Consider the following 26,606-nt stretch of genomic DNA (forward strand, 5'->3'; position numbering starts at 1 on the left):
TGGTGGCTGGTGCCTGTAATCCCACCTACTCAGGAGGCTGAGGCAGGAAAATCCCTTGAACCTGGGAGGCGGAGGTTGCAGTGAGCCGAGATTGCACCATTGCACTCCAGCCTGGGCAACAAGAGCAAAACTCTGTCAAAAAAAAAAAAGGAAGGAAGGAAGGAGGGAGGGAGGGAAGGAAGGAAGGAAGGAAGGGAGGGAGGGAGGGAGGGAGGAAGGAGAGAGAGAGAAAAAGAGAGAGAAAAAGAAAGAGAAAGAAAGAAAGAAAGAAGGAAAGAAAGAAAGAAATTAACCTAAAGGGGATAAGTTTATGTATAAAAGGATATTTGCTGCTTCACTATATAAAAGGAAAACTACTTCATCCTCATCACCAGATAGGGATTCTTAGCCCTCTCTGTGCATCAATTCCTGGAAAACTTTTTTTAAAATGTATTTTTCAGACAAGTTTTAGTTTTATAGCAAAATTAAGCAGGAAATAGAGTTCCTGTATACCCACTACCTCCATACACACGCAGCCTCCCCAACTATCAACACCCCGTACCAGAGTGGTGCATTTGTTACAATCAGTGAAACTACATTGACACATCATTATTGCCTGACCATCATTTAATAGTTTACATTAGGGTTCACTCTTGGTCTTGTACATTCTTTTCTTTTTTTTTTTTTTTGAGTTGGAGTCTCGCTCTGTTGCCCAGGCTGGAGTGCAGCGGCGCGATCTCGGCTCACTGCAAGCTCTTCCTCCTGGGTTCATGCCATTCTCCTGCCTCAGCCTCCTGAGTAGCTGGGACTACAGGTGCCCGCCACCATGCCCGTCTAATTTTTTTGTATTTTTAGTAGAGACGGGGTTTCACTGTGTTAGCCAGGATGGTCTCAATCTCCTGACCTCGCAATCCGCCCGTCTCAGCTTCCCAAAGTGGTGAGATTACAGGCGTGAGCCACGGCGCCTGGCCGGTGTTGTACATTCTATGGCTTTTGACAGATGTATAAGGACATGTATCCATCATTGTAACATCATACAGAATAGCTTTACTGCCCTAAAAATCCTCTGTGTTCCACCTAGTCATCATGTCTTTTACCTCCAGCCCTGGCAACCACTGATCTTTTTACTGTCTCCAGTTTTGCCTCTTCTAGAATGTCATATAGTTGGGATTATACAGTATGTGGCCTTTTCAAATTGGCTTCTTTCACTTAGTAATATGCATTTAAGCTTCCTCCATGTCTTTTTTTTTTTTTTTTTTTTTTTTTTTTTTTTGAGACGGAGTCTTGCTCTATCACCCAGGCTGGAGTGCAGTGGCCCGATCTCGGCTCACTGCAAGCTCCGCCTCCCGGGTTCACGCCATTCTCCTGCCTCAGCCTCTCCGAGTAGCTGGGACTACAGGTGCCCGCCACCACGCCCGGCTAATTTTTTTGTATTTTTAGTAGAGACGGGGTTTCACTGTGGTCTCGATCTCCTGACCTCGTGATCCGCCCGCCTCGGCCTCCCAAAGTGCTGGGATTACAAGCGTGAGCCACCGCGCCCGGCCTCCTCCATGTCTTTTAGTGGTTCGAAAGCTCATTTTTTCAAAACACCAAATAACATTCGATTGTCTATATGTACCAGTTTGTTTATCCATTCAGCTACTGAAGGATGTCTTAGTTGCTTCCAAGTTTTGGCAATTATGAATAAAGCTGCTATTAACATTATGTGTAGTTTTTTGTATGGATATAAGTTTTCAACCTGGAGACATTTTAAAACCACAGATCCAGGCTGGGTGTGGTGGCTTATGCCTGTAATCCCAGTACTTTGGGAGGCCAAGGTGGGTGGATCATTTGTGGTCAGGAGATCAAAAACAGCCTGGCCAACATGGTGAATCCCCATCTCTACTGAAAATACCAAAATTAGCCGGGTGTGATGGCTCATGCCTGTAATTCCAGCTACTTGGGAGGCTGAGGCAGGCGAATAGCTTGAACCCGGGAGGCAGGGGTTGCAGTGGGCCAAGATTATGCTACTGCACTCCAGCCTGGGCAACAGAGCAAGACTCCGTCTCAAAAACAAATAAACAAAAAAAACCCATAACAGATCCCTGGGTCCCATCTCTGAGATTCCCTTTCAATTATTTGGGGGGTAGAATTCAGGCAGTGTAATTTTAAGATCTCTCCAGGTTATTCAAATGAGCAGCTAGACAGGGAATCAATGAGATAGAGTGGAGTGAACCCAAATCCTCCCCAGTATCTCTTTCAATCTTTCAAACAATAAAGAAAACATGAGCTCCTAGGTTCAGGAATAATAGTCTTTTTTTTTTTTTTTTGAGACAGAGTCTCACTTTGTTGCCCAGGCTGAAGTGTAGTGGCATCTTGTCAGCTCACTGCAACCTCCATCTCCCGGGTTCAAGCAAATTCTCCTGCCTCAGCCTCCTGAGTAGCTGGGATTGCAGGCACCCACCACCACGCCTGGCTAATTTTTATATTTTTAGTAGAGACGGGGTTTCACCATGTTGGCCAGGCTGGTCTCGAACTCCTGACCTCAGGTGATCCGCCCTCCTTGGCCTCCCAAAGTGCTGGGATTACAGGCGTGAGCCACTGCGCCCAGCCTAGTCTTCTTTCTATTATTTTATTTTTTTATTATTATTTTTTCCGAGACAGAAACTTACTCTGTCACCCAGGCTGGAGTGTAGTGGCGCGATCTCGGCTCACTGCAATCTCCACCTCCCAGGTTCAAGTGATTCTCCTGCCTCAGCCTCCTGAGTAGCTGGGACTACAGGCGTGCACCACCATGCCCAGCTAATTTTTGTATTTTTAGTAGAGATGGGGTTTCACCACGTTGGCCAGGATGGTCTTAATCTCTTGACCTCGTGATCCACCCACGTCAGCCTTCCAAAGTGCTGGGATTATAAGTGTGAGCCACTGTGCCGGGTGTATTTTACTATTATTATTATTATCATTATTTTTTGAGACAGTCTCACTCTGTTGTCGCCAGGCGGGAGTGCAGTGGTGCACTCTCGGCTCACTGTAACCTCCGCCTCCCAGGTTCAAGCGATTGTCCTGCTTCAGCCTCCTGAGTAGCTGGGACTACAGATGCACACCACCACACCCAGCTAATTTTTGTATTTTTAGTAGAGATGGGGTCTCACCATGTTGGCCAGGATGGTCTCAATCTCTTGATCTCGTGATCTGCCCGCCTCAACTTCCCAAAGTGTTGGGATTACAGGCCTGAGCCACTGCACTCGGCCACTATTGTTATTTTCTGATACAGAGTCTCACTCTGTTGCCCAAGCTGATTTCAGCTCACTGCAACCCCTGCGTCCTGCAGTTCAAGCGATTCTCTTGCCCAGTGTCCATAGCTGGGATTACAGGCTTATGCCGCCACACCCGTCTGATTTTTGTATTTTTAGTAAAGACAAGGTTTTGCCATGTTGCCCAGGCTGGTCTCCAACTCCTGACCTCAGGCCATCTGCCTGCCTTAGCCTCCCAAAGTGCTGGGATTATAGGCATGAGCCACGGTGCCTGGTTCATAATCTTCTTTTCAAGTTTTCTAGCACATTCAAACCTCACTGGTTTCTCTAAGGAAACAAAACAAGGCTGAGACCTAGCTTGACATTGCAAGGTTTGTGGGAAATTATGAACACCATCATTTAAAAAAGTAGTTATTATCTTTTCTCAGAACATAAGGTTAGTGATCTCTATCAAATCTTGGCTGGCGTGATGAGAAATGGGAGAAAGGAGATTATTTACTTGACTGTACATACACCACATACTTGTGTTCTAATGTGGGGAAGAGGGGAAGGCAAGAGACAAGAGGGAGGTATTCTTATTGGGGCACAGTCAAGGAGAAAATGTCTCTAATTCTATCCATGTTCAGACAGAATAATTTAGCACCTTTCTCTGCAGAGCTTCCATTAAAGAGAAGGTAGAGCTGATTCGACTTAAGAAGCTCTTACATGAAAGAAATGCTTCATTGGTTATGACAAAAGCACAATTAACAGAAGTTCAAGAGGTGAGTTGCCATCATCAGCTGTGCCTTCTTGGTTGGGGGAAACCCCAATTAAGAGATTCATATTATTTTCTCCATTTTACATATGGGAAGCCACCATTCAGAAAGACTGAGTTACTTGTCTAAGGTCACACAATTTATAAGTGATATTCAAATCCAAGCCTCACAACTCGGAGTCTGTTCTTTTCCCAGTATTTCCCATTAGTTCTCTATTAAGAGGAAGGCTCAAGCTCTGCCTACTAAGGTGAAATAAAGTGGAGTTAACTTGTGTAAGGGTTAAGGTCCCCTACAAAGACCACAACCAGAATGTGATTAAATTAGGAAGCCAAAAGCAGTCACAGGGGAAGGGAAGGAAACTAGCCTTTTAATTAGCACTTTCTATGAGCTGTACTCTGTCCCAGGTATTTACAGTCATGATCCTTTTTAAGCCTGACAACAGCCCTCAAGGTAAGTACATTTAGTATTAGCACACATTAGAAACTAATATCTGATTGGTGGAAATAGAGTATCAAGGGTCAAAGTAAGGTCAGCACCATCCTTTTATTGAACAAATATTTATCCAGTACCAGGAATTGCAAAGCACTAGGATACAAAGATTACAAAGGTAAGTAACATAACAACTGCCTTCAAGTTTATAGGAGTGAGAGAACAAGTAAACAGATTCAACTATCCGTATGCAGGGTATGGGCAGGACACAAAAGAGAGAGTAGTCAGACCCACCAGTGGGTGAGGTGCTGATATGGCTGATGAGTGGAGGAACACCAGGGCTCTTGTCTCACGCGAATTAGATAAAACGACACGGACACAGGTGGAACGGCTTTAAGGAGCAGAGAGTTTAATAGGCAAGAAAGAAGGGAGAAGAAAGACGGAAGAAGCTCCCCTGTACAGAGACAGAGGGAGAGGGACTCCAAAGCCGAGGGAAGAGACCTCATGTGCCGGGAAAAGTGGCTGCTTATATGAATAGGCAGGAGGAGGTAGTGTCTGATTTGCATAGGGCTCAGGGGATTGGTTTGACCAGGCATGTCACTCATGTAGCCTGTGGAAAAAACTGGCCCTCCTACCTTAGCTTTTAATATGCAAATACAGGGCGCCATGATGTTCTACACACGTGGGGATATGTGGGGGTGGCCATGTTGCCAGGTACAGGTCGGGGCAAGGACAGGAAGACGAGGGCGGGAATCGCCATGTTTGGGTGGACCCAGTTTCTAAAGACCTGTATTTGCATATCAAAGGTTGCCTGCCTGGCTGTAAGAACCGGGGCTTTCCTGCTAGACAAAAAACGATCTGGAACTGCTTTAAAGGACGAGAAAACGTTCCAAGGACCCCTTTTCCTCTCTATCTGCCTAAAATTATTTTTAATAACTCCTATAACAGTGCCAGATCAGAAAAGTATTAACGGCTGGGTGCGGTGGCTGGAGCCTGTAATCCCAGCACTTTGGGAGGTCAAGGAGGGAGGATCACTTGAGCTCAGGAATTCGAGACCAGCTCAGACAACATGGCGAAACCCCATCTCTATCAAAAATACAAAAATTAGCCGGGCATCGTGATATGTGCCTGTAGTCCTAGCTACTCTGGAGGCTGAGGCAGGAAGATTGCTTGAGTGCTTGAGCGCAGGAGGCAGAGGTTGCAGTGAGCCGAGATCCCGATACGGCACTTCAGCCTGGGTGACAGCTTGAGACTTTGTCTCAAAAAAAGAAAAAAGAAAAAGATTAATAAAGGAATAGATTTTGAGTTAAATACTGAAATACTAAAAGATTAGCATGTGTTAATAAGTGTGCAAGAGAAGGAGGGGCTTTCCATGAGAGCAGAGGTGAGAAACATCAGGTCTGGTCATGAAAGACACACTAAGAATTTTTTTTCTCGTTGTCATTAAAGACAGAACATGCTAGGAATTTAGACTTTATCCTACAGACAGCAGAGACCTGTGTGAAAGGGTTTTAAGCAAGTTGATATGATCATTTTTTTTCTCTCAAAAAGGTTATTTGACCTTTTTTAAAAAATAAAAAAAAATTAAAAAAAAAAAGGTTAGGAGGCCGAGGTGGGTGGATCGCTTGAGGTCAGGAGTTCGAGACCAGCCTGGCCAACATGGTGAAACCCCATCTCTACTAAAATACAAAAGTTAGCTGGGTGTGTTTGGGGGCACCTGTAATCTCAGCTACTTGGGAGACTGAGGCAGAAGAATTGCTTGAACCTGGGAGGCCGAGGTTGCAGTGAGCCGAGATTATGCCACAGCACTCCAGCCTGGGCAACAGAGTGAGACTGTCTCAAAAACAAAAACAAAAACTTACCTCTCATATTTGCTACAAGGATTAAATGAGATAATATATGTGAAATGATTATAATGATCATCATGTAGCAGGTAATGAAACACATAGTAACATATAACACATAGCAACTACTCAACTAATTATAGCTGTTGTTATATCTTTTTTTTTTCTAAAACTGAAGAGATCTTTCTGAAGCACGCTAAGTAACAGTACCTAATTTAAGATTAAACATTTTTCTTGGATAATCCACCAAGTACAATGCAAATGTGAATAAATGACCCTTCATTCTCTTTTGAGAAATGGTGTGAATATTGCAGTCACAGACTACTTGGCAAGCTAGGGCAGGGGAAAAATAGCAACAATTAGTAAACAAGTACACAAATTGACTTGTTTTGTGGGATTTTTATAATGTCTTTAAAAATGTTAAGCATTATATTACAGTGATAAATATATCATGAAATTGATAAATCAATAAAATAATAATAATTTCTTTCTTCCAGGCATACGAAACCTTGCTCCAGAAGGTACTTAATGAGAATTGAGTCTCTGTTTCTTAGTAACCAGAATAATCAAACCCAAAGAAATCTATGTTCATCTCCAAGTAACGTAACACCAGAATTTAGCTAACTAAATCAGTGTTATTATGTCATATAGTTTCTGTTTTTTTTTTTTTTTTTTGAGACGGAGTCTCGCTCTGTCGCCCAGGCTGGAGTGCAGTGGCACGATCTCGGTTCACTGCAAGCTCCGCCTCCCGGGTTCACGCCATTCTCCTGCCTCAGCCTCTCCGAGTAGCTGGGACTACAGGCGCCCGCCACCATGCCCGGCTAATTTTTTGTATTTTTAGTAGAGACGGGGTTTCACCGTGGTCTCGATCTCCTGACCTAGTGATCCGCCCGCCTCGGCCTCCCAAAGTGCTGGGATTACAAGCGTGAGCCACCGCGCCCGGCAGTTTCTGTTAAAAATGATACTATTACTATTATCAAAAGGTACAGATACTTATTGCACTGTTTTCTTTTTTTTTTTTTTTCATAAAAATTGAAATACGAGATTGGAGTTGAGAAATATTTGGCATAGTATTTTTAAGCCTATTGCTGAAGCAAATTATAGCATTTGCTTAAAACTTTCTAAGAGTATTCTTCTAGCATGTGTGAGGTGATGAGATATAACAAAGTTGTTGCAGGTATTCTCAGATGGTCTTAAATATTTGGCCCTATTTACCACTGTGAGTGGGCTGCATGTGAAGCTGGGTGAATGTCTGTGCTTAAGAATCACCACTAAGACAGAGTTCCAAACGAGATCACCCAGCTGTGCCTCACCAGAGGCATCTGGCAGAAACACACACAGAACTTCTGGAGTTAACATGTCACTTGTCTAGGTACAAATGGAGGAATAAATCATCATAAAAAAGCAGTCTGGCCGGGCGCGGTGGCTCACGCTTGTAATCCCAGCACTTTGGGAGGCCGAGGCGGGCGGATCACGAGGTCAGGAGATCGAGACCACGGTGAAACCCCGTCTCTACTAAAAATACAAAAAATTAGGACAGGCGCGGTGGCTCACGCCTGTAATCCCAGCACTTTGGGAGGCCGAGGCGGGCGGATCACGAGGTCAGGAGATCGAGACCATCCTGGCTAACATGGTGAAACCCCGTCTCCACTAAAAAATACAAAAAATTAGCCAGGCGAGGTGGCGGTCGCCTGTAGTCCCAGCTACGTGGGAGGCTGAGGCAGGAGAATGGCGTGAACCCCGGGGGGCAGAGCCTGCAGTGAGCCGAGATCGCGCCACTGCACTCCAGCCTGGGTGAAAGAGCGAGACTCCGTCTCAAAAAAATTAGCCGGGCGTGGTGGCGGGCGCCTGTAGTCCCAGCTACTCGGAGAGGCTGAGGCAGGAGAATGGCGTGAACCCGGGAGGCGGAGCTTGCAGTGAGCCGAGATCGCGCCACTGCACTCCAGCCTGGGTGAAAGAGCGAGACTCCGTCTCAAAAAAAAAAAAAAAAAAAAAAGCAGTCAAATAGCTTAGAAAGTGAAGACAGCTTTGGAGGGTGGCAACTAATTTAGAGTTAGGGATTAATTTGAACCTTGAGAAAATTAAGGCTCAAGGGCCAGGCGCGGTGGCTCACGCCTGTAATCCCAGCACTCTGGGAGGCAGAGGCAGGTGGATGACCTGAGGTCAGGAGTTCGAGACCAGCTTGGCTAACATGGAGAAACCCCGTCTCTATTAAAAATACAAAAATTAGGCCGGGCGCGGTGGCTCACGCTTGTAATCCCAGCACTTTGGGAGGCCGAGGCGGGCGGATCACGAGGTCAGGAGATTGAGACCACGGTGAAACCCCGTCTCTACTAAAAAATACAAAAAATTAGCCGGGCGCGGTGGCGGACGCCTGTAGTCCCAGCTACTCGGAGGCTGAGGCAGGAGAATGGCGTGAACCCGGGAGGCGGAGCTTGCAGTGAGCCGAGATTGCGCCACTGCACTCCAGCCCGGGCGACAGAGCGAGACTCTGTCTCAAAAAAAAAAATAAATAAAATAAATAAAAAAATAAAAATACAAAAATTAGCCGGGCGTGGTGGTGGCTTATGCCTGTAATCCCAGCTACTCAGGAGGCTGAGGCAGGAGAATTGCTTGAACCCGGTAGACGGAGGTTGCAGTGAGCCAAGCACCATTGCACTCCAGCTTGGGCAACAGAGCGAGACTGTCTCAATAAATAAATAAATACAAGAAAAGAAAATTAAGGCTCAAATGATGAACTACAATTGCCCAGAATGGAAACCCTACCTACCAGGGAAATTATACTTCCAGAGAAATGCTAGGGTGAAAAACAAGGTCAATTAACAGTACAAAGGTAATAAGCTATTAATCAAAGTCATTATTTGTGACATCTATTAGAGAATGCTAGGGTTGCTGGTGTCTGGAGACCACTCGTGCTGAGTGATATGACCATTCCCAGAGGTACTTTCCTTTTGCCCCAGAATCAGGGAATCCTGACTGCAGCCCATGAGGCCCTCCTCAAGCAAGTGAATGAGCTCAGGGCAGAGCTGAAGGAAGAAAGCAAGAAGGCTGTGAGCTTGAAGAGCCAACTGGAAGATGTGTCTATCTTGCAGATGACTCTGAGGGAGGTAAATAATAATAGTTGAAAGATACCATCTACATTTCAACTTCAGGGATGTTCGAATGTGTATCTTAGCAACAATATGAGTATTGCATTTTTTCAAATGACAAAAACGAAGCTCCAAGTAGTTAAATCATTTGCCTAAGATTACACCATTAGAGGGAAAGCTTGGATTTATACTTACGTCTGTTTTCCAAAGTCCTTGCTCTTTCATAATGTTTTGCTGCTTCCCTAACAGTAGAAACCCAGAAACAGTGAAGACTTATTTTGGAAAATCCTCATTAATTCCAATAAAAGTTTCTAGCCGACTTTCAATTGGTTCAAGTCTTTCTAGTCAGATGGCTTCTCAGACACTGGAGATGGCAATAGAAAGCCTCTCACCCACCCCGCTCCCTGCCATGGACAAGGGAAATCCTGTGCAGGGGAATAGATTTTAACATTTTATCTCAAGGGCTACTATCACTCTTAGTTTCAGGAGAGAGTTGAAGATTTGGAAAAAGAACGAAAATTGCTGAATGACAATTATGACAAACTCTTAGAAAGGTGAGTACCACATTTGGGTCCCAGAGCATTGTTACTATGAAAGACATTATAGAAAGTTCATTCCTGGCCAGGCGCGGTGGCTCACGCTTGTAATCCCAGCACTTTGGGAGGCCGAGGTGGGCGGATCACGAGGTCAGGCGATCGAGACCACGGTGAAACCCCGTCTCTACTAAAAATACAAAAAAAATTAGCCGGGTGTGGTGGCGGGCGCCTGTAGTCCCAGCTACCCGGAGAGGCTGAGGCAGGAGAATGGCGTGAACCCGGGAGGCGGAGCTTGCAGTGAGCCGAGATTGCGCCACTGCACTCCAGCCTGGGTAACAGAGCGAGACTCCGTCTCAAAAAAAAAAAAAGTTCATTCCTAATACCTGGCATTAATAAATATATCGGGAAATTGGTACTCAGTATTGTTAGTGAGAATATAAATCGGCAGTCTTTTGGAAGGGAATTTGACACTATTAAAATGTTAAATGTGCATATCCTTTTTCTTTCTTTTTTTTTTTTTGAGATGAAGTCTCGCTCTGCCACCCAGGCTGGAGTACAGTGGTGCGATCTTGGCTCACTGCAACTTCTGCCTCCTGGATTCAAACGATTCTCCTGCCTCTTCCTTTTTTTTTTTTTTTTAACCAGCAATTCCTTTTTTCTTTTTTTGATACATAGTTTCTCTCTGTCGCCCAGGCTGGAATACAGTGTCATTCTAAGCTTACTGCAGCCCTAGTCTCCCAGGCTCAAGCAATCCTCCCACCTCAGCCTCCTCAGTAGCTGGGACTACAGGTGTGCACTGCCACACCTGGCTAATTTTTTTCTATTTTTTGTAGAGACAGGGTTTTTCAGGTTGCCCAGGCTGGTTTCAAACTCCTGGGCTCAAGTCATCTGCCTGCATCAGCCTCCTAAAATGCTGGGATTACAGGCATGAGCCACCATGTCTGGCCCCCAAATTTTTTGGGGGGTGGGGGGGAATCAAAATGAAAAAATTCTCTTGTGTATGTGCAAATATGTATATATAATAAGAATGTTGCTGGGTGCAGCAGCTCACACCTGTAATCCTAACACTTAGGGAGGCAGAGGTGGGAGGATAACTTGAGCCTAGAACTTCGAGACCTGTCTGGGCAATATGGTGAGACCCTGTTCTCCACAAAAAGAAAAAAAAAAAAAGAATGTTAATTACTGCCCTGATAGTAATAGCAAAAAACCAAAAACAAATAAACAAATAAAAAGGAAACCACTGGTAAGAGATTGATTACATAAAGCATGTTGCATCCTCACAGCAAAGTGCTATGCAGCTGTTAAAAATGAGATAGATGGCCAGGCGCGGTGGCTCATGCCTGGAATCCCAGCACTTTGGGAGGCCGAGGTGGCCGGATCACAAGGTCAGGAGTTAGAGACCAGCCTGACCAGCATGATGAAACCCTGTCTCTACTAAAAATACAAAAATTAGCCAGGCATAGTAGCGCGCACCTGTAATCCCAGCTACTCAGATGGCTGAAGCAGAAGAATCGCTTGAACCCAGGAGGCGGAGGTTGCAGTGAGCTGAGATTGCACCACTGGACTTCAGCCTGGGTGACAGAGCAAGACTTCATCTCAAAAAAAAAAAAAAAAAAAGATATATTGTAGAAAGAAAAAGCAAGCTGAAAATGAATATGTTAACTCTGACATGGTTTATGTTATGTATCTGTATGGTTCTACAAACCTTTAATAAGAGGATTAGAATAAGGCAAAGGGGCACCTTCACTTTTATTCTTTTTTTTTTTTCCTTGAGATGGGGTTTCACTCTGTTACCCAGGCTGGAGTGCAGTGGTGTCATCTCAGCTCACTGCAACCTCCACCTCTCAGGCTCAAGCAATCTTCCCACCTCAGCCTCCCAAGGAGCTGGGACCACAGGTGCACAACATCATGCCTGGCTAATTTTTGTATCTTTTGTAGAGATGGCGTTTTGCCACGTTGTCCAGGTTGGTCTTGAACTCCCAGGCTCAAGTGATTTTCCCACCTCAGCCTCCTGAGTAGCTGGGACCACAGGCACATGCCGCCATACCCAGCTAATAGTTTCTATATTGTGCAGAGACAGGGTTTCGCCAGATTGCCCAGGCTGGTCTCAAACTCCTGGGCTCAAGTGATCTGCCTGCCTTGGCCTCCCAAAGTGTTGGGATTACAGGCGTGAGCCACCACCCCTGGCCTATTCTGTATGCTGATATATTATTCTGATTTTCCACAGTGAGCATGTATTCATTCATTAATTTTATAATTAAAAAGAACTGGAAGTGGCCTGGCATGGTGGCTCATTCCTATAATCCCAGCACTTTGGGAGGCTGAGGCAGGAGTATCGCTGGAGCTCAGGAGTTCACGACCAGCCTGTGCAACATGATGAAACCCCGTCTCCACAAATTATTTTAAAAATTAGCCGGCCGGGTGCGGAGAATCACTTGAACCCAGGAGGCAGAGGTTGCGGTGAGCCGAAATCAGGCCATTACACTCCAGCCTGGGCAACAAGAGCAAAACTCTGTCTCAAAAAAAAAAAAAAAATTAGCCAGGCGGCTGGGCGCAGTGGCTCAGGCCTGTACTTCTAGCACTTTGAGAGGCCAAGGCGGGCAGATTACCTGCTGAGCACAGGAGTTTGAGACCAGCCTGAGCAACATGGCAAAACACTGTCTCTACTAAAAATACAAAAAATTAGCTGGGCGTGGTGGCAGGGGCCTGTAATCCCAGATACTTGGGAGGCTGAGGCAGGGCGAATTGCTTGGACCCAGGAGGTGGAGGTTGCAGTGAGCCGAGATTGCACCACTGTACTCTAGCCTGAGCAACAGAGCAAGACTCTGTCTCAAAAAAAAAAAAAAAAAAAGTAGCTGGGCATGGTGGGGTGCATCTGTATTCCCAGATACTCAGAAGGCTGAGGCAGGAGGATTGCTTGAGCCCAGGAGGTCAAGGCTGCATCAAGCCATGCGCAGTGCAGTGCAGTGAGAAAATGAGACTCTCAAACAAAAAAGCAACCTGTAAGTAAAAGAAAAAAGTTTTTTTTTTTTTTTTTTTTTTTGAGACGGAGTCTTGCTCTGTCGCCCAGGCTGGAGTGCAGTGGCGCAATCTCGGCTCACTGCAAGCTCCGCCTCCCGGGTTCACGCCATTCTCCTGCCTCAGCCTCTCCGAGTAGCTGGGACTACAGGCGCCCGCCACCACGCCCGGCTAATTTTTTGTATTTTTTTAGTGGAGACGGGGTTTCACTGTGGTCTCGATCTCCTGACCTCATGATCCGCCCGCCTCGGCCTCCCAAAGTGCTGGGATTACAAGCGTGAGCCACTGCGCCCGGCCAAGAAAAAAGTTTTTAAAACTTAAAAGTACCGGGCCGGACACCATGGTTCATGCCTGTAATCCCAGCACTTTGGAAGGCCAAGGCGGGCGGATCACGAGGTCAGGAGATGGAGACCATCCTGGCTAACATGGTGAAATCCCGTCTCCACTAAAAATACAAAAAATTAGCAGGGCATTGTGGCGGGCGCCTGTAGTCCCAGCTACTCAGGAGGCTGAGGCAGGAGAATGGCGTGAACCCGGGAGGCGGAGCTTGCAGTGAGCCGAGATCGCGCCACTGCATTCTAGCCTGGGTGACAGAGCGAGGCTCAGTCTCAAAACAAAAACAAAAACAAAAACTTAAAAGTACCTTTTGATCTAGTAAAGGCAGCAGGGGGTAGATTGAGGAGGTCTTATGGGAGCATCTAGGAACAACTGATGTTCTTCAGCTCAGTGAAATAAAGCAGTGTGGGGAGTATCCACTTTGGTAGGCATTACTCTGTGATAGACATTTCTATTTGCCTCTCCCCTTCATCACTCAAAATACTATTTTCTTGAGTCTTTACATGGTATATGGTCAGGAAATGCCAAGAAATGTTAATACTTGCCTAAGTAGGTTATTATTATTATTATTATTATTTTTTTTTTTTTTTTTGAGGCAGTCTCACTCTGTTGCCCAGGGTGGAGTGCAGTGGTGTGATCTCGGCTCACTGCAACCTCTGCCTCCTAGGTTCAAGCGATTCTCCTTCCTCAGCCTCCCAAGTAGGTGGGACCACAGGGGTGTGCCACCATGCCTAGCTAATTTTTGTGATTTTTTTTTTTTTGAGACGAAGTCTTGCTCTGTTGCCCAGGCTGGAGTGCAGTGGCACATTCTCGGCTCACTGCAATCCCTGCTTCCTGGTGTTTAAGCAATTCTTCTGCCTCAGCCTCCCGAGTAGCTAGGGTTACAGGCACCTGCCACCACACCCGGCTAACTTTTTGTATTTTTAGTAGAAACGGGGTTTCACTATGTTGGCCAGGCCGGTCTCGAACTCCTGACCTCGTGATCCACCCTCCTCGGCCTCCCAAAGTGCTGGGATTGCAGGCGTGAGCCACTGTGCCCAGCCCAGTAAATTATTTTTAAACCACATTTACTAAAATGATAAATAAGAAATAAGACATAAAGCTTTTCTTTCTTTCTTTCTCCTTCCTTCCTTCCTTCCTTCCTTCCTTCCTTCCTCCCTCCCTCCCTCCCTCCCTCTCTCTCTCTCTCTCTCTCTCTCTTTCTTTCTTTCTTTCTTTCTTTCCTCTTTCTTCTTTTCCCTCTCTGGCCCAGGCTGCAATCTACTCGGCTTGCGGCTGCCCGCGCCGCGGACTGCCTGGGTCTGCTGCCGCGCGCCACCGCTGCCTGCCTTTTCTCCTTTCACGGCAGGCACGCGTTCGCCATCTTGGCCACGCTCGTCGCCAGCTCCTCACGCCGAGTGCTCTGCCCGCCTCAGCTTCCCGAGCTACTGGAACTACAGACGGAGTCTCGCTCACCCAGTGCTCGGTGTTGCCCAGGCTGGAGTGCGGTGGCGTGGTCTGGCCTCGCGGCAGCCTCCGCCCCCCAGCCGCCTGCCTTGGCCTACCAGGGTGCTGGGATTGCAGCCCCTGCCCGGCCGCCGCCCCGTCTGGGAGGTGGGGAGCGCCTCTGCCCGGCCGCCCCGTCTGGGAAGTGAGGAGCGCCTCTGCCCGGCCACCCACCATCTGGGAAGTGAGGAGCGCCTCTGCCCGGCCACCCACCGTCTGGGAAGTGAGGAGCGCCTCTGCCCGGCCACCCACAGTCTGGGAAGTGAGGAGCGCCTCTGCCCGGCCACCCACCGTCTGGGAAGTGAGGAGCGCCTCTGCCCGGCCACCCACCGTCTGGGAAGTGAGGAGCGCCTCTGCCCGGCCACCCACCGTCTGGGAAGTGAGGAGCGCCTCTGCCCGGCCACCCCGTCTGGGAAGTGAGGAGCGCCTCTGCCCGGCCGCCCCGTCTGGGAGGTGAGGAGCGCCTCTGCCCGGCCACCCATCGTCTGGGAAGTGAGGAGCGCCTCTGCCCGGCCACCCACCGTCTGGGAAGTGAGGAGCGCCTCTGCCCGGCCGCCCCGTCTGGGAAGTGAGGAGCGCCTCTGCCCGGCCACCCATCGTCTGGGAAGTGAGGAGTGCCTCTGCCCGGCCACCCATCGTCTGGGAAGTGAGGAGCGCCTCTGCCCGGCCACCCCGTCTGGGAAGTGAGGAGCGCCTCTGCCCGGCCGCCCCGTCTGGGAGGTGAGGAGCGCCTCTGCCCGGCCACCCATCGTCTGGGAAGTGAGGAGCGCCTCTGCCCGGCCGCCCCGTCCGGGAAGAAGTGAGGAGCGCCTCTGCCCGGCCGCCCCGTCTGGGAAGTGAGGAGCGCCTCTGCCCGGCCGCCCCGTCTGGGAAGTGAGGAGCGCCTCTGCCCGGCCGCCCCGTCCGGGAAGAAGTGAGGAGCGCCTCTGCCCGGCCGCCCCGTCTGGGAAGTGAGGAGCGCCTCTGCCCGGCCGCCCCGTCTGGGAGGTGAGGAGCACCTCTGCCCGGCCACCCATCGTCTGGGAAGTGAGGAGCGCCTCTGCCCGGCCGCCCCGTCCGGGAAGAAGTGAGGAGCGCCTCTGCCCGGCCGCCCCGTCTGGGAAGTGAGGAGCGCCTCTGCCCGGCCGCCCCGTCTGGGAAGAAATGAGGAGCGCCTCTGCCCGGGCGCCCCGTCCGGGAAGAAGTGAGGAGCGCCTCTGCCCGGCTGCCCCATCTGGGAAGTGAGGAGCGCCTCTGCCCGGCCACCCACCGTCTGGGAAGTGAGGAGCGCCTCTGCCCGGCCACCCACCGTCTGGGAAGTGAGGAGCGCCTCTGCCCGGCCACCCACCGTCTGGGAAGTGAGGAGCGCCTCTGCCCGGCCACCCACCGTCTGGGAAGTGAGGAGCGCCTCTGCCCGGCCGCCCCGTCTGGGAAGTGAGGAGCGCCTCTGCCCGGCCGCCCCGTCTGGGAAGTGAGGAGTGCCTCTGCCCGGCCACCCATCGTCTGGGAAGTGAGCAGCGCCTCTGCCCGGCCACCCATCGTCTGGGAGTTGAGGAGCGCCTCTGCCCGGCCGCCCCGTCCGGGAAGAAGTGAGGAGCGCCTCTGCCCGGCCGCCCCGTCCGGGAAGAAGTGAGGAGCGCCTCTGCCCGGCCGCCCCGTCCGGGAAGAAGTGGGGAGCGCCTCTGCCCGGCCGCCCCGTCCGGGAAGAAGTGGGGAGCGCCTCTGCCCGGGCGCCCCGTCCGGGAAGAAGTGGGGAGCGCCTCTGCCCGGCCGCCCCGTCCGGGAAGAAGTGGGGAGCGCCTCTGCCCGGGCGCCCCGTCCGGGAAGAAGTGGGGAGCGCCTCTGCCCGGCCGCCCCGTCCGGGAAGAAGTGGGGAGCGCCTCTGCCCGGCCGCCCCGTCCGGGAAGAAGTGAGGAGCGCCTCTGCCCGGCCACCCATCGTCTGGGAGGTGAGGAGCGCCTCTGCCCGGCCACCCATCGTCTGGGAGGTGAGGAGCGCCTCTGCCCGGCCACCCATCATCTGGGAAGTGAGGAGCGCCTCTGCCCGGCTGCCCCATCTGGGAAGTGAGGAGTGCCTCTGCCCGGCCACCCATCGTCTGGGAAGTGAAGAGTGCCTCTGCCCGGCCACCCATCGTCTGGGAGGTGAGGAGCGCCTCTGCCCGGCCACCCATCGTCTGGGAGGTGAGGAGCGCCTCTGCCCGGCCACCTATCGTCTGGGAAGTGAGGAGCGCCTCTGCCCGGCCACCTATCGTCTGGGAAGAAGTGAGGAGCGTCTCTGCCTGGCCACTCCGTCTGGGAAGTGAGGAGCTCCTCTGCCCGGCCACCCTGTGTCTGGGTAGAAGTGAGGAGCTCCTCTGCCTGGCCGCTCCGTCTGGGAGGTCTACCACGGAGGCCAGAAGCAATGTGGGGGCTGGACGTGGTGGCTCACGCCTGTGGTCCCGGCACTCTGGGGGGCGAGGCGGGTTGATCACTTCGGGCTAGGAGTTCGAGACCAGTCTGGCCAACTTGGCGAAACATGAAGAATACAACAGACAAACCAACCAACCAACTCAGTGACAACAAAACAGGTCTACCCTGGAGTCATACTCTAATTTTTTTTATTTTCTTCCCTTTCTGATCCTTTATCCCACTTTCTTTTTCTTCCTCTTCCTTCTCCCTCTTCTTTGTCAAATAGAGGATTGAGTTATTGTCACTGATCCATATAAAGTCCCTCTCTCATTTATTTTAACTCCCACCCCCCATTTCTATTCCCCGACTTCCCATGTGCAACCTTCCTAATATGTTTGATACGCATCTTTTTGTTTGTATGTATTTTTAGAAAATGTTTATTGTTAGCCGGGCGCGGTGGCTCACGCTTGTAATCCCAGCACTTTGGGAGGCCGAGGCGGGCGGATCACGAGGTCAGGAGATCGAGACCACTGTGAAACCCTGTCTCTACTAAAAATACAAAAAAAAAAATTAGCCGGGCGTGGTGGCGGGCGCCTGTAGTCCCAGCTACTTGGAGAGGCTGAGGCAGGAGAATGGCGTGAACCCGGGAGGCGGAGCTTGCAGTGAGCCGAGATCACGCCACTGCACTCCAGCCTGGGCAACAGAGCGAGACTCCGTCTCAAAAAAAAAAAAAAAAAAAAAAAGAAAATGTTTATTGTTTTTGTATGCAAAAATTAATAAAAAAAAAAAGAAATAAGACATAAAAAGAAATAATTGTTTGATTATTAGTGTCATTTCATTTGTATGAATGATCAAGAACTAGGCATGTGGCTGGGCATGGTGGCTTACACCTATAATCCCAACACTTTGGGAGGCCGAGGCAGGTGGATCACCTGAGGTCAGGAATTCAAGACCAGCACAGCCAACACTGTGAAACCCCGTCTCTATTAAAAATACAAAAATTGGCCGGGCGCGGTGGCTCACGCTTGTAATCCCAGCACTTTCGGAGGCCAAGGCGGGCGGATCACGAGGTCAGGAGATCGAGACCACGGTGAAACCCCGTCTCTACTAAAAATACAAAAAATTAGCCGGGCGTGGTGGCGGGCGCCTGTAGTCCCAGCTACTCGGAGAGGCTGAGGCAGGAGAATGGCGTGAACCCGGGAGGCGGAGCTTGCAGTGAGCCGAGATCGCGCCACTGCACTCCAGCCTGGGTGACACAGCGAGACTCTGTCTCAAAAAAAAAAAAAAAAAAAAAAAAAAATTAGCTGGTCCTGGTGGTGGGTGCCTTTAATCCCAGCTACTCAGGAGGCTGAGGCAGGAGAATTGCTTGAACCTGGGAGGCGGAGGTTGCAGTGAGCCAAGATTGCACCCCTGCACTCCAACCTGGGTGATAGTTCGAGATAACGTCTCAAAAAAAAAAAAAAAGGAACCAGCCATGTGTATTTTATACTCAAAATGGGTCTGCCCTGACAGCTTGATACAATAGGGTGGAGGACACGGTTGTTGAAAAGTTTAATTCCTGCCCTTCAGCATAGTAATTTATAATCTAGGTCAAAGACAAATATTCTTGGCCGGGCACGGTGGCTCATGCCTGTAATCCCAGCTACTTGGGGGGCTGAGGTAGGAGAATGGCGTGAACCCAGGAGGCAGAGCTTGCAGTGAGCCGAGATCGTGCCACTGCCCTCCAGCCTGGGCGACAGAGCAAGACTCCATCTCAAAAAAAAAAAAAAAAAAGACAAATATTCTCTAAACTAACCGTTGGTGAAAGTAGATGGAGGCATGTGGTATGAGAAAAGGAAGATTTTGTTCCTCATTTCTTTTTTTTTTTTTTTTTTGAGACGGAGTCTCGCTCTTTCACCCAGGCTGGGCTGGAGTGCAGTGGCGCGATCTCGGCTCACTGCAGGCTCCGCCCCCCGGGGTTCACGCCATTCTCCTGCCTCAGCCTCTCCGAGTAGCTTGGGACTACAGGCGCCCGCCACCTCGCCCGGCTAATTTTTTGTATTTTTAGTAGAGACGGGGTTTCACCGTGTTAGCCAGGATGGTCTCGATCTCCTGACCTCGTGATCCGCCCGCCTCGGCCTCCCAAAGTGCTGGGATTACAGGCGTGAGCCACCGCGCCCGGCCCTTGTTCCTCATTTCTAATCCGGCAGGCCTGAGAAGGTCTTGGTGCATAGTTCCCTGACTAAAGAAAGCCATCATGATGGAGAAGTTCCTTGGGAAATGGATATGACTTGGAGTGTTTGCTCAGTCAGATATCTGAGACCTAAACAGAAATGGTACTGAGCAATAACTCAGTAGGACTCAAAAGTTCCAAGGCAGTTGGTAAATGACAGTTATGAATAAAGCAAAGGCAGAAAAAACATGTAGGGGAATGAATGAGGAACTGGGTCCAGGAGATGCTGAAACTGGATAATAAAGACGTCATGTCACACAGCTTGGGGTATCCATCTGAGAGCTTGCTTTCCGTTGTCAGCATGCTGGACAGCAGTAGTCAGCCCCACTGGAGCAACGAGTCCATAGCGGAACAGCTACAGCAGCAAGTCTCTCAGCTGCAGGATCGGCTGGATGCTGAGCTGGAGGAGAAGAGAAAAGTTTTACTTGAGCTGTCCAGGGAGAAAGGTAGGTTGGACCTTGAAGAGCTCTCTCAAATGTGGCATCCTCTACCTCTGGTTTGGGAAAAGATAACTTGAGCCATCATTTCTTGAATCCCCTCACTTGATCCTGTTCTTTTGTGGGTTGTAGGTAACTAGAATGAGAACACTAGCAATAGATCAGATCTTCAGTCAGGAAAGCATGACACTTAGCTACCTCTCATGTATACTTTTTCATATATAATCTTTCCACTTGAGAAGATGCTAGTTTCTTTGTTTGTTTGTTTTTGAGGTGGAGTTTCGCTCTTGTTGCTCAGGCTCGAGTGCAATGGCGCGATTTCAGCTCACTGCAACCTTCACCTCCCAGGTATAAGCAATTCTCCTATCTCAGCCTCCCAAGTAGATCGGATTACAGGCATGCACCACCATGCCTGGCTATTTTTTTTTTTTTTTTTTTTTTTTTTTTTTTATTTAGTAGAGATGGGGTTTTACCATGTTAGTTAGACTGGTCGTGAACTCCTGACCTCAGATGATCCACCAGCCTTAGCTTCCCAAAGTGCTGGGATTACAGGCGTGCACCACTGTGCCCAGCCTGCCAGTTTTTAATTTATTATGTTTTTTAAACATTCAGTTTATTGAAAGTTTTGTTTTGTTTTGTTTGTTTTTTCTGAGAGAGTCTTGCTGTGTCACCCAGGCTGGAGTACAGTGATGCGATCTGGGCTCACTGCAACATCCTCCTCCCAGGTTCAAGAGACTCTCCTGCCTCAGCCTCCCGAGTTGCTGGGATTACAGGTGCCCACCACCACACCCAGCTAATTTTTTGTATATTTTATTAGAGACGATGGTTCACTATGTTGGCCAGGCTGATCTCAAACTGACCTCAAGTGATCCACCCGCCTCAGCCTCCCAAAGTGCTGGGATTACAGGTGAAAGCCACTACACCTGGCTGAAAGTATTGAAAGTGAATTTCTCTGTCTTTTATCATTCTCGTCATTTTAGAGGTAACCTGGGATACTTTTTTTTTTTTTTTTGCCACCCAATTCTTGAAATTGAGTAGCAAATTACTATTCTTGGTTACCACTACCATTTCACCCCCGTCTTAACCCTTGGATCTCAGGAGATAGGTATTTGGAGCATTTTTAAATACTGTCAGACCTTCGTCTTACTACTTTTTCCTAGCCTGGACCTTAATCTTTAGTCTTATCAAATTTATATCTCATCAAATTTTAGTGTATTCAAATAGGAAACCGGGCCGGGCGCGGTGGCTCACGCCTGTAATCCCAGCATTTTGGGAGGCGAAGGCGGGTGGATCATGAGGTCAGGTGATCGAGACCATCCTGGCTAACATGGTGAAACCCCATCTCTACTAAAAAAACAAAAAATTAGCTGGGCATTGTGGCGGGCGCCTGTAGTCTCAGCTACTTGGGAGGCTGAGGTAGGAGAATGGCGTGAACCCGGGAGGCGGAGCTTGCAGTGAGCCGAGATCATGCCACTGCACTCCAGCCTGGGCGACAGAGCAAGACTCCATCTCAAAAAAAAAAAAAAAATAGGAAACCGAAGGGAAAGAAATATGTGAAATCAAGAAAAATAGAGGCAAGAACCACTTTTAGGAGCACATGCCAATTAGTATGTATGAAGCACAAATGAAGTCTTGTAAGGACCTTCAGGGCAATCTAACTTAATCCCTTCTCTAAGGCATGATGGAAATGATCTGCTCACTAAATACTGATTACCTTTCTTCCCTGAAAAACACACACACAGCCTGTTGTGATGGCTCACGCCTGTAATCCCAGCACATTGGGAGGCCGAGGCCAGCAGATCACATGAGGCCAGGAGTTTGAGACCAGCCTGACCAACATGGTGAAACCCCATCTTTACTAAAAACACGAAAATTAGCCAGTCGTAGTGTCGTGCGCCTGTAATACCAGCTACTCGGGAGGCTGAGGCACAAGAATTGTTGAACTCTGGAGGCAGAGGTTGCAGGGAGCCAAGATCGCGCCACTGCACTCCATCCTGAGTGATGGAGTAAGACTGTCTAAAGAGAAAAAGAAACACATACACACACATTGGAACACAGAAATGCCCATCCTCCATCCAGGCCAGGGTGGGTGTGAAGATGAGTGCCGCAGAGAGCTAATAACCTAGAAGTCAAAATGGAGTTGGGGTGGAGTTAGTGAGATACTGGTTTCGATGCTGCTGTCAAAAAGTTTGGATTGCCCTAGTCAGTCAAGTGATTCCCTTTCTGTTTCGTGTTGTTATTGTTGTTCCACTTTCCACTTTACCGTTCTGCAGGTGTCTTTTGTTTTGTTTTCGGAGTGCAAGTAGTATCACCTCAGTTTACTGAGTCAATAAGCTAGAGGCCTCCTCTGTAGAAATAATAGAGAATTGCTTCTCAAATTTATAACATTAATTAAACTTTAGTGGGAAGATTAAATTCACACTTGATCCAACTCTGACCGTGGTGATGAATAACTACAGAGTTTCAAATTTTTGGATTATTTTTTCCCCAGCCCAAAATGAGGATCTGAAGCTTGAAGTTGCCAACATACTTCAGAAGCATAAACAGGAAGTAGAGCTCCTCCAAAAGGCAGCCACAATTTCCCAACCTCTTGACAGGCAATCTGAACCAGCCGCTCACCCAGCTGTATTGCAAGAGAACACTCAGATCAAGGTAAGAGCCTCTTTAAACAAACTAGTCTACTCTGCAGAAAGATCTCTGGCAAATATCTCTAGGGAAGATGACGAGATTAGAAAACTAACTAAATAATATTTTGTCCTGACTGAGGACACTGTTTTTTTTGTTTTTTGGTTTTTTTTTTTGAGATGGAGTTTTGCTCTTGTTTCCCAGGCTGGAGTGCAATGGCGCGATCTCGGCTCACTGCACGGCAGTCTTTTCCTCCCGGGTTTAAGCAATTCTCCTGCCTCAGCCTCCCGAGTAGCTGGGCTTACATGTGCCTGCCACCACAGCCAGCTAATTTTTTGTATTTTTAGTAGAGACAGGGTTTCGCCATTTTGGCCAGGCTGGTCTCGAACTCCTGACCTCAGGTGATCCGCCCGACTCAGCCTCCCAAAGCTCTGGGATTACAGGCATGAGCCACCGTGCCTGGCTTGAGGACACTTTTTGGAAAACTATGAGAAGGCTGAGCCTAGAGAACTTCATGAGCTCCACCCGTTTCTTCCACTCTTTGCAGCTCATAAAATTTAGAATCTTTTTCAGATGAGGACTTGAAAATACCTGTGGAAAAGCAAACAGCCATTAGTGGCTGTATAATCTCCCTTCACTGCTGCTGCTGAACATGAGAACTAGGGGAAAGAGCATTTGTGAAGTCATACAGGTCCTCGTTGACATTTTGGAGTAGTTGCTGCTGCTGGCATTTTACTACTACCAACAACTGTTTTATGGAGAATCATTATTACTTTGCCTGTCATATTTATACTCCCTTTTACCAATGCGTTTCCCTCTACAGCCAAGTGAACCCAAAAACCAAGAAGAAAAGAAACTGTCCCAGGTGCTAAATGAGTTGCAAGTATCACACGCAGAGACCACACTGGAACTAGAAAAGACCAGGGACATGCTTATTCTGCAGCGCAAAATCAACGTGTGTTATCAGGTGCAAGGAAAGATGGTACAGGAAGGGGATGGATAATAGGAATTTGGGAACCACTCACAGGACTGGGAATGAAGCAAGACCTAAGTTTCCAGGGCTGATGCCAGGTGATGTGCTATCCTGAGTAAACACACAATGGCTGTCCTTTGAAGAACTTGAGGACTCACACGTGCCCACGGCACCTTGGCACTAGGAGCCAGTGATGGGGCAGCCTGTGCCAATGGCAAGCATAAGGTTTCTGGGTTCAAATTTTGCCAGTCCTAGGAACCACCCTACCTCACTGACAGCACAACTAGTCTTGGAGGGGTCTGCAAGGAAACCAAACCTTCTTCTAGTGGGTGAACCTTCCCAGCTAAGGATAGCAGTGTTCTTGACCTAGCCAGTGCCACATTTTTTACGCTCTTTGGTTTTAGGCCATTGAGATAGAAAAGTTCAGACATTATTTTGTTTCAGGAGGAACTGGAGGCAATGATGACAAAAGCTGACAATGATAATAGAGATCACAAAGAAAAGCTGGAGAGGTTGACTCGACTACTAGACCTGAAGAATAACCGTATCAAGCAGCTGGAAGGTATTTTAAGAAGCCATGACCTTCCAACATCTGGCAAGTCTTAGTCCTTTGTTCTCCTCACTTCGGGACCCTTCCATAGCTAACGCCTGTGTTCCACTCTGTGTACTTGTCAAGAAGGGTGCCTCTCATATCCTTAGCATATGACTTATCCCTCTTGTTCTTTATCCTATCATTTTTGTTGTGTTTTTTTTGTTTGTTTTTGAGACAGGGTCTTGCTCTGTCGCTCAGGCTGGAGTGCAGTGGTGCGATCTTGGCTCACTGCAACCTCTGCCTCCCAGGTTCAAGCAATTCTCCTGCCTCAGCCTCCTGAGTAGCTGGGATGACAGATGTCCGCCACCATGCCTGGCTAATTTTTTGTATTTTTAGTAGAGACGGGGTTTCACCATGTTGGCCAGGTTGGTCTGGAACTTCTGACCTCAGGTGATCCACCCGCCTCGGCCTCCCAAAGTGATGGGATTACAGGTGTGAGCCACTGCGCCCGGCCCATCTTTGTTGTTTTAATACATGTTAGCAGCTTCTTTCCCTCCATCATGTTTTTCTGATTTCTCTGTAGAGTTTCAAGAGGGCCCAGCAATTGCTTCCAGGGGCTTAATTCTGTTGTGAGAATGAGTGTCACTGTTGGCTGTCAGGGTGGTGGTGTAACACACAGTCTCTCTCTCTCTCTCTCTCTCATTCTTTCTCTCTTGCTCCTCTCCCCTGTCCCTCTCTCCTAGTCACTGTTTCCTCAAAGCAGTTTTATTTGGATAATAGAACTCCATCACTCATCTCCTGTTATTCTTGTCAGTGATTTCTCTCTTAAAATCTCTAAAATCTGGCCGGGCGCGGTGGCTCACGCTTGTAATCCCAGCACTTTGGGAGGCCGAGGCGGGCGGATCACAAGGTCAGGAGATGGAGACCACGGTCAAACCCCGTCTCTACTAAAAAAAAAAAATACAAAAAATTAGCCGGGCGTGGTGGCGGGCGCCTGTAGTCCCAGCTACTCGGAGAGGCTGAGGCAGGAGAATGGCGTGAACCCGGGACGCGGAGCTTGCAGTGAGCCGAGATTGTGCCACTGCACTCCAGCCTGGGCGAAAGAGCAAGACTCCGTCTCAAAAAAACAAACAAACAAACAAAAAAATCTCTAAAATCTTTGTTGCAATTTGAGGATGACAGGGCAGCTGGCTGGACACTGAATGCAAGTTTCATATTGTGGTGCCTCCTATACTTAGTGTAGCAACTGCTGACCAGAGCCTGGTCTCAGGCTTGTTTGCCAAGACACTTGGCTTTGTTATTATACCCAGTGGTGAAAGATCTGACTCACAGAAACCAAATTAACCAGAAGCTGATATTTAAACCCAAATGTTTATTATTTTACAATAGTGACTATTCCATTGCTGCCATGAGAAATCTGGAGCCACAGTTCAGGGCAGCCCTCTTTCGGGAAGCAAAATCAGTAAGTAGGTTTCTTAGTGAGCATGGAATAGAATAAAGGGACATGGCCAGGCACGGTGGCTCACACCTGTAATCCCAGCACTTTGGGAGGACGAGGCGGGCAGATTGCCTGAGGTCAGGAGTTCGAGACCAGCCTGACCAACATGGTGAAACCCCATCGCTACTAAAAATATAAAAATTAGCTGGGCGTGGTGGCGGGCACCTGTAATCCCAGCTACTTGGGAGGCTGAGACAGGAGAATCGCTTGAATCTGGGAGGCAAAGTTGCAGTGAGCCAAGACCAGGCCATTGCATTCCAGCCTAGGCAACAAGAGCAAAACTCTGTCTCAAAAAGAAAAAAAAAAAGAATATAAGCACATAAGTGTCTCTGGGCCATAATTTATCCATGTCAGGGTGAGTCTGATAAAAGCTCACTGCTCCTACCTATGTCTGAAGATTTATTTGCTTTAGCTAATAGTTCTTTGATCACTGGTAAGGCTAAAGAGTTTTTCTATGTTCACCAGTTATTTGTATTATTCCTTGTGAGAGTTGACCGTTCCTATCCTTTGCCTACTTCTTTTTTTTTTTTTTTTCAGTGATAATAACTCAATCCTCTATTTGACAAAGAAGAGGGAGAAGGAAGAGGAAGAAAAAGAAAGTGGGATAAAGGATCAGAAAGGGAGGAAAATAGAAAAAATTAGAGTATGACTCCAGGGTAGACCTGTTTTGTTGTCATTGAGTTGGTTGGTTGGTTTGTCTGTTGTATTCTTCATGTTTCGCCAAGTTGGCCAGACTGGTCTCGAACTCCTAGCCCGAAGTGATCAACCCGCCTCGCCCCCCAGAGTGCCGGGACCACAGGCGTGAGCCACCACGTCCAGCCCCCACATTGCTTCTGGCCTCCGTGGTAGACCTCCCAGACGGAGCGGCCAGGCAGAGGAGCTTCTCACTTCTACCCAGACACGGGGCGGCCGGGCAGAGGGGCTCCTCACTTCCCAGACGGGGCGGCCAGGCAGAGACGCTCCTCAGTTCTTCCCAGACGATAGGTGGCCGGGCAGAGGCGCTCCTCACTTCTCAGACGATGGGTGGTCGGGCAGAGGCGCTCCTCACCTCCCAGACGATGGGTGGCCGGGCAGAGGCACTCCTTACTTCCCAGATGGGGCAGCCGGGCAGAGGCGCTCCTCACTTTCCAGACGATGGGTGGCCGGGCAAAGGCGCTCCTCACCTCCCAGACGATGGGTGGCCGGGCAGAGGCGCTCCTCACCTCCCAGACGATGGGTGGCCGGGCAGAGGCGCTCCTCACCTCCCAGACGATGGGTGG

General features: G+C 48.9%; 1 protein-coding gene across 5 annotated transcripts in view; it reads left to right on the forward strand.

The window, feature by feature from the left end:
• Positions 1-26,606, forward strand: part of RPGRIP1 (RPGR interacting protein 1) — an 86,048-nt gene that overhangs the window by 26,793 nt on the left and 32,649 nt on the right. For 2 of the 5 annotated variants that reach the window (XM_055289595.2, XM_055289597.2), the window contains exons 1-4: positions 19,438-19,728; positions 22,211-22,371; positions 23,168-23,311; positions 23,762-23,912. In XM_055289595.2, the coding sequence (XP_055145570.1) occupies positions 19,485-19,728; positions 22,211-22,371; positions 23,168-23,311; positions 23,762-23,912 (700 nt within the window). In that variant the 5' untranslated portion in view covers positions 19,438-19,484. Of the gene's footprint in view, positions 1-3,867; positions 3,974-6,737; positions 6,762-9,200; positions 9,348-9,809; positions 9,884-19,427; positions 19,729-19,992; positions 20,068-22,210; positions 22,372-23,167; positions 23,312-23,761; positions 23,913-26,606 lie in introns of those variants that run through there. The other 3 variants (XM_055289593.1, XM_055289596.2, XM_055289598.2) reach the window with 3 other exon arrangements.

The sequence above is a fragment of the Symphalangus syndactylus genome, chromosome 8, assembly GCF_028878055.3.
Source record: "Symphalangus syndactylus isolate Jambi chromosome 8, NHGRI_mSymSyn1-v2.1_pri, whole genome shotgun sequence".
NCBI classification, from domain to species: Eukaryota; Metazoa; Chordata; class Mammalia; order Primates; family Hylobatidae; genus Symphalangus; species Symphalangus syndactylus.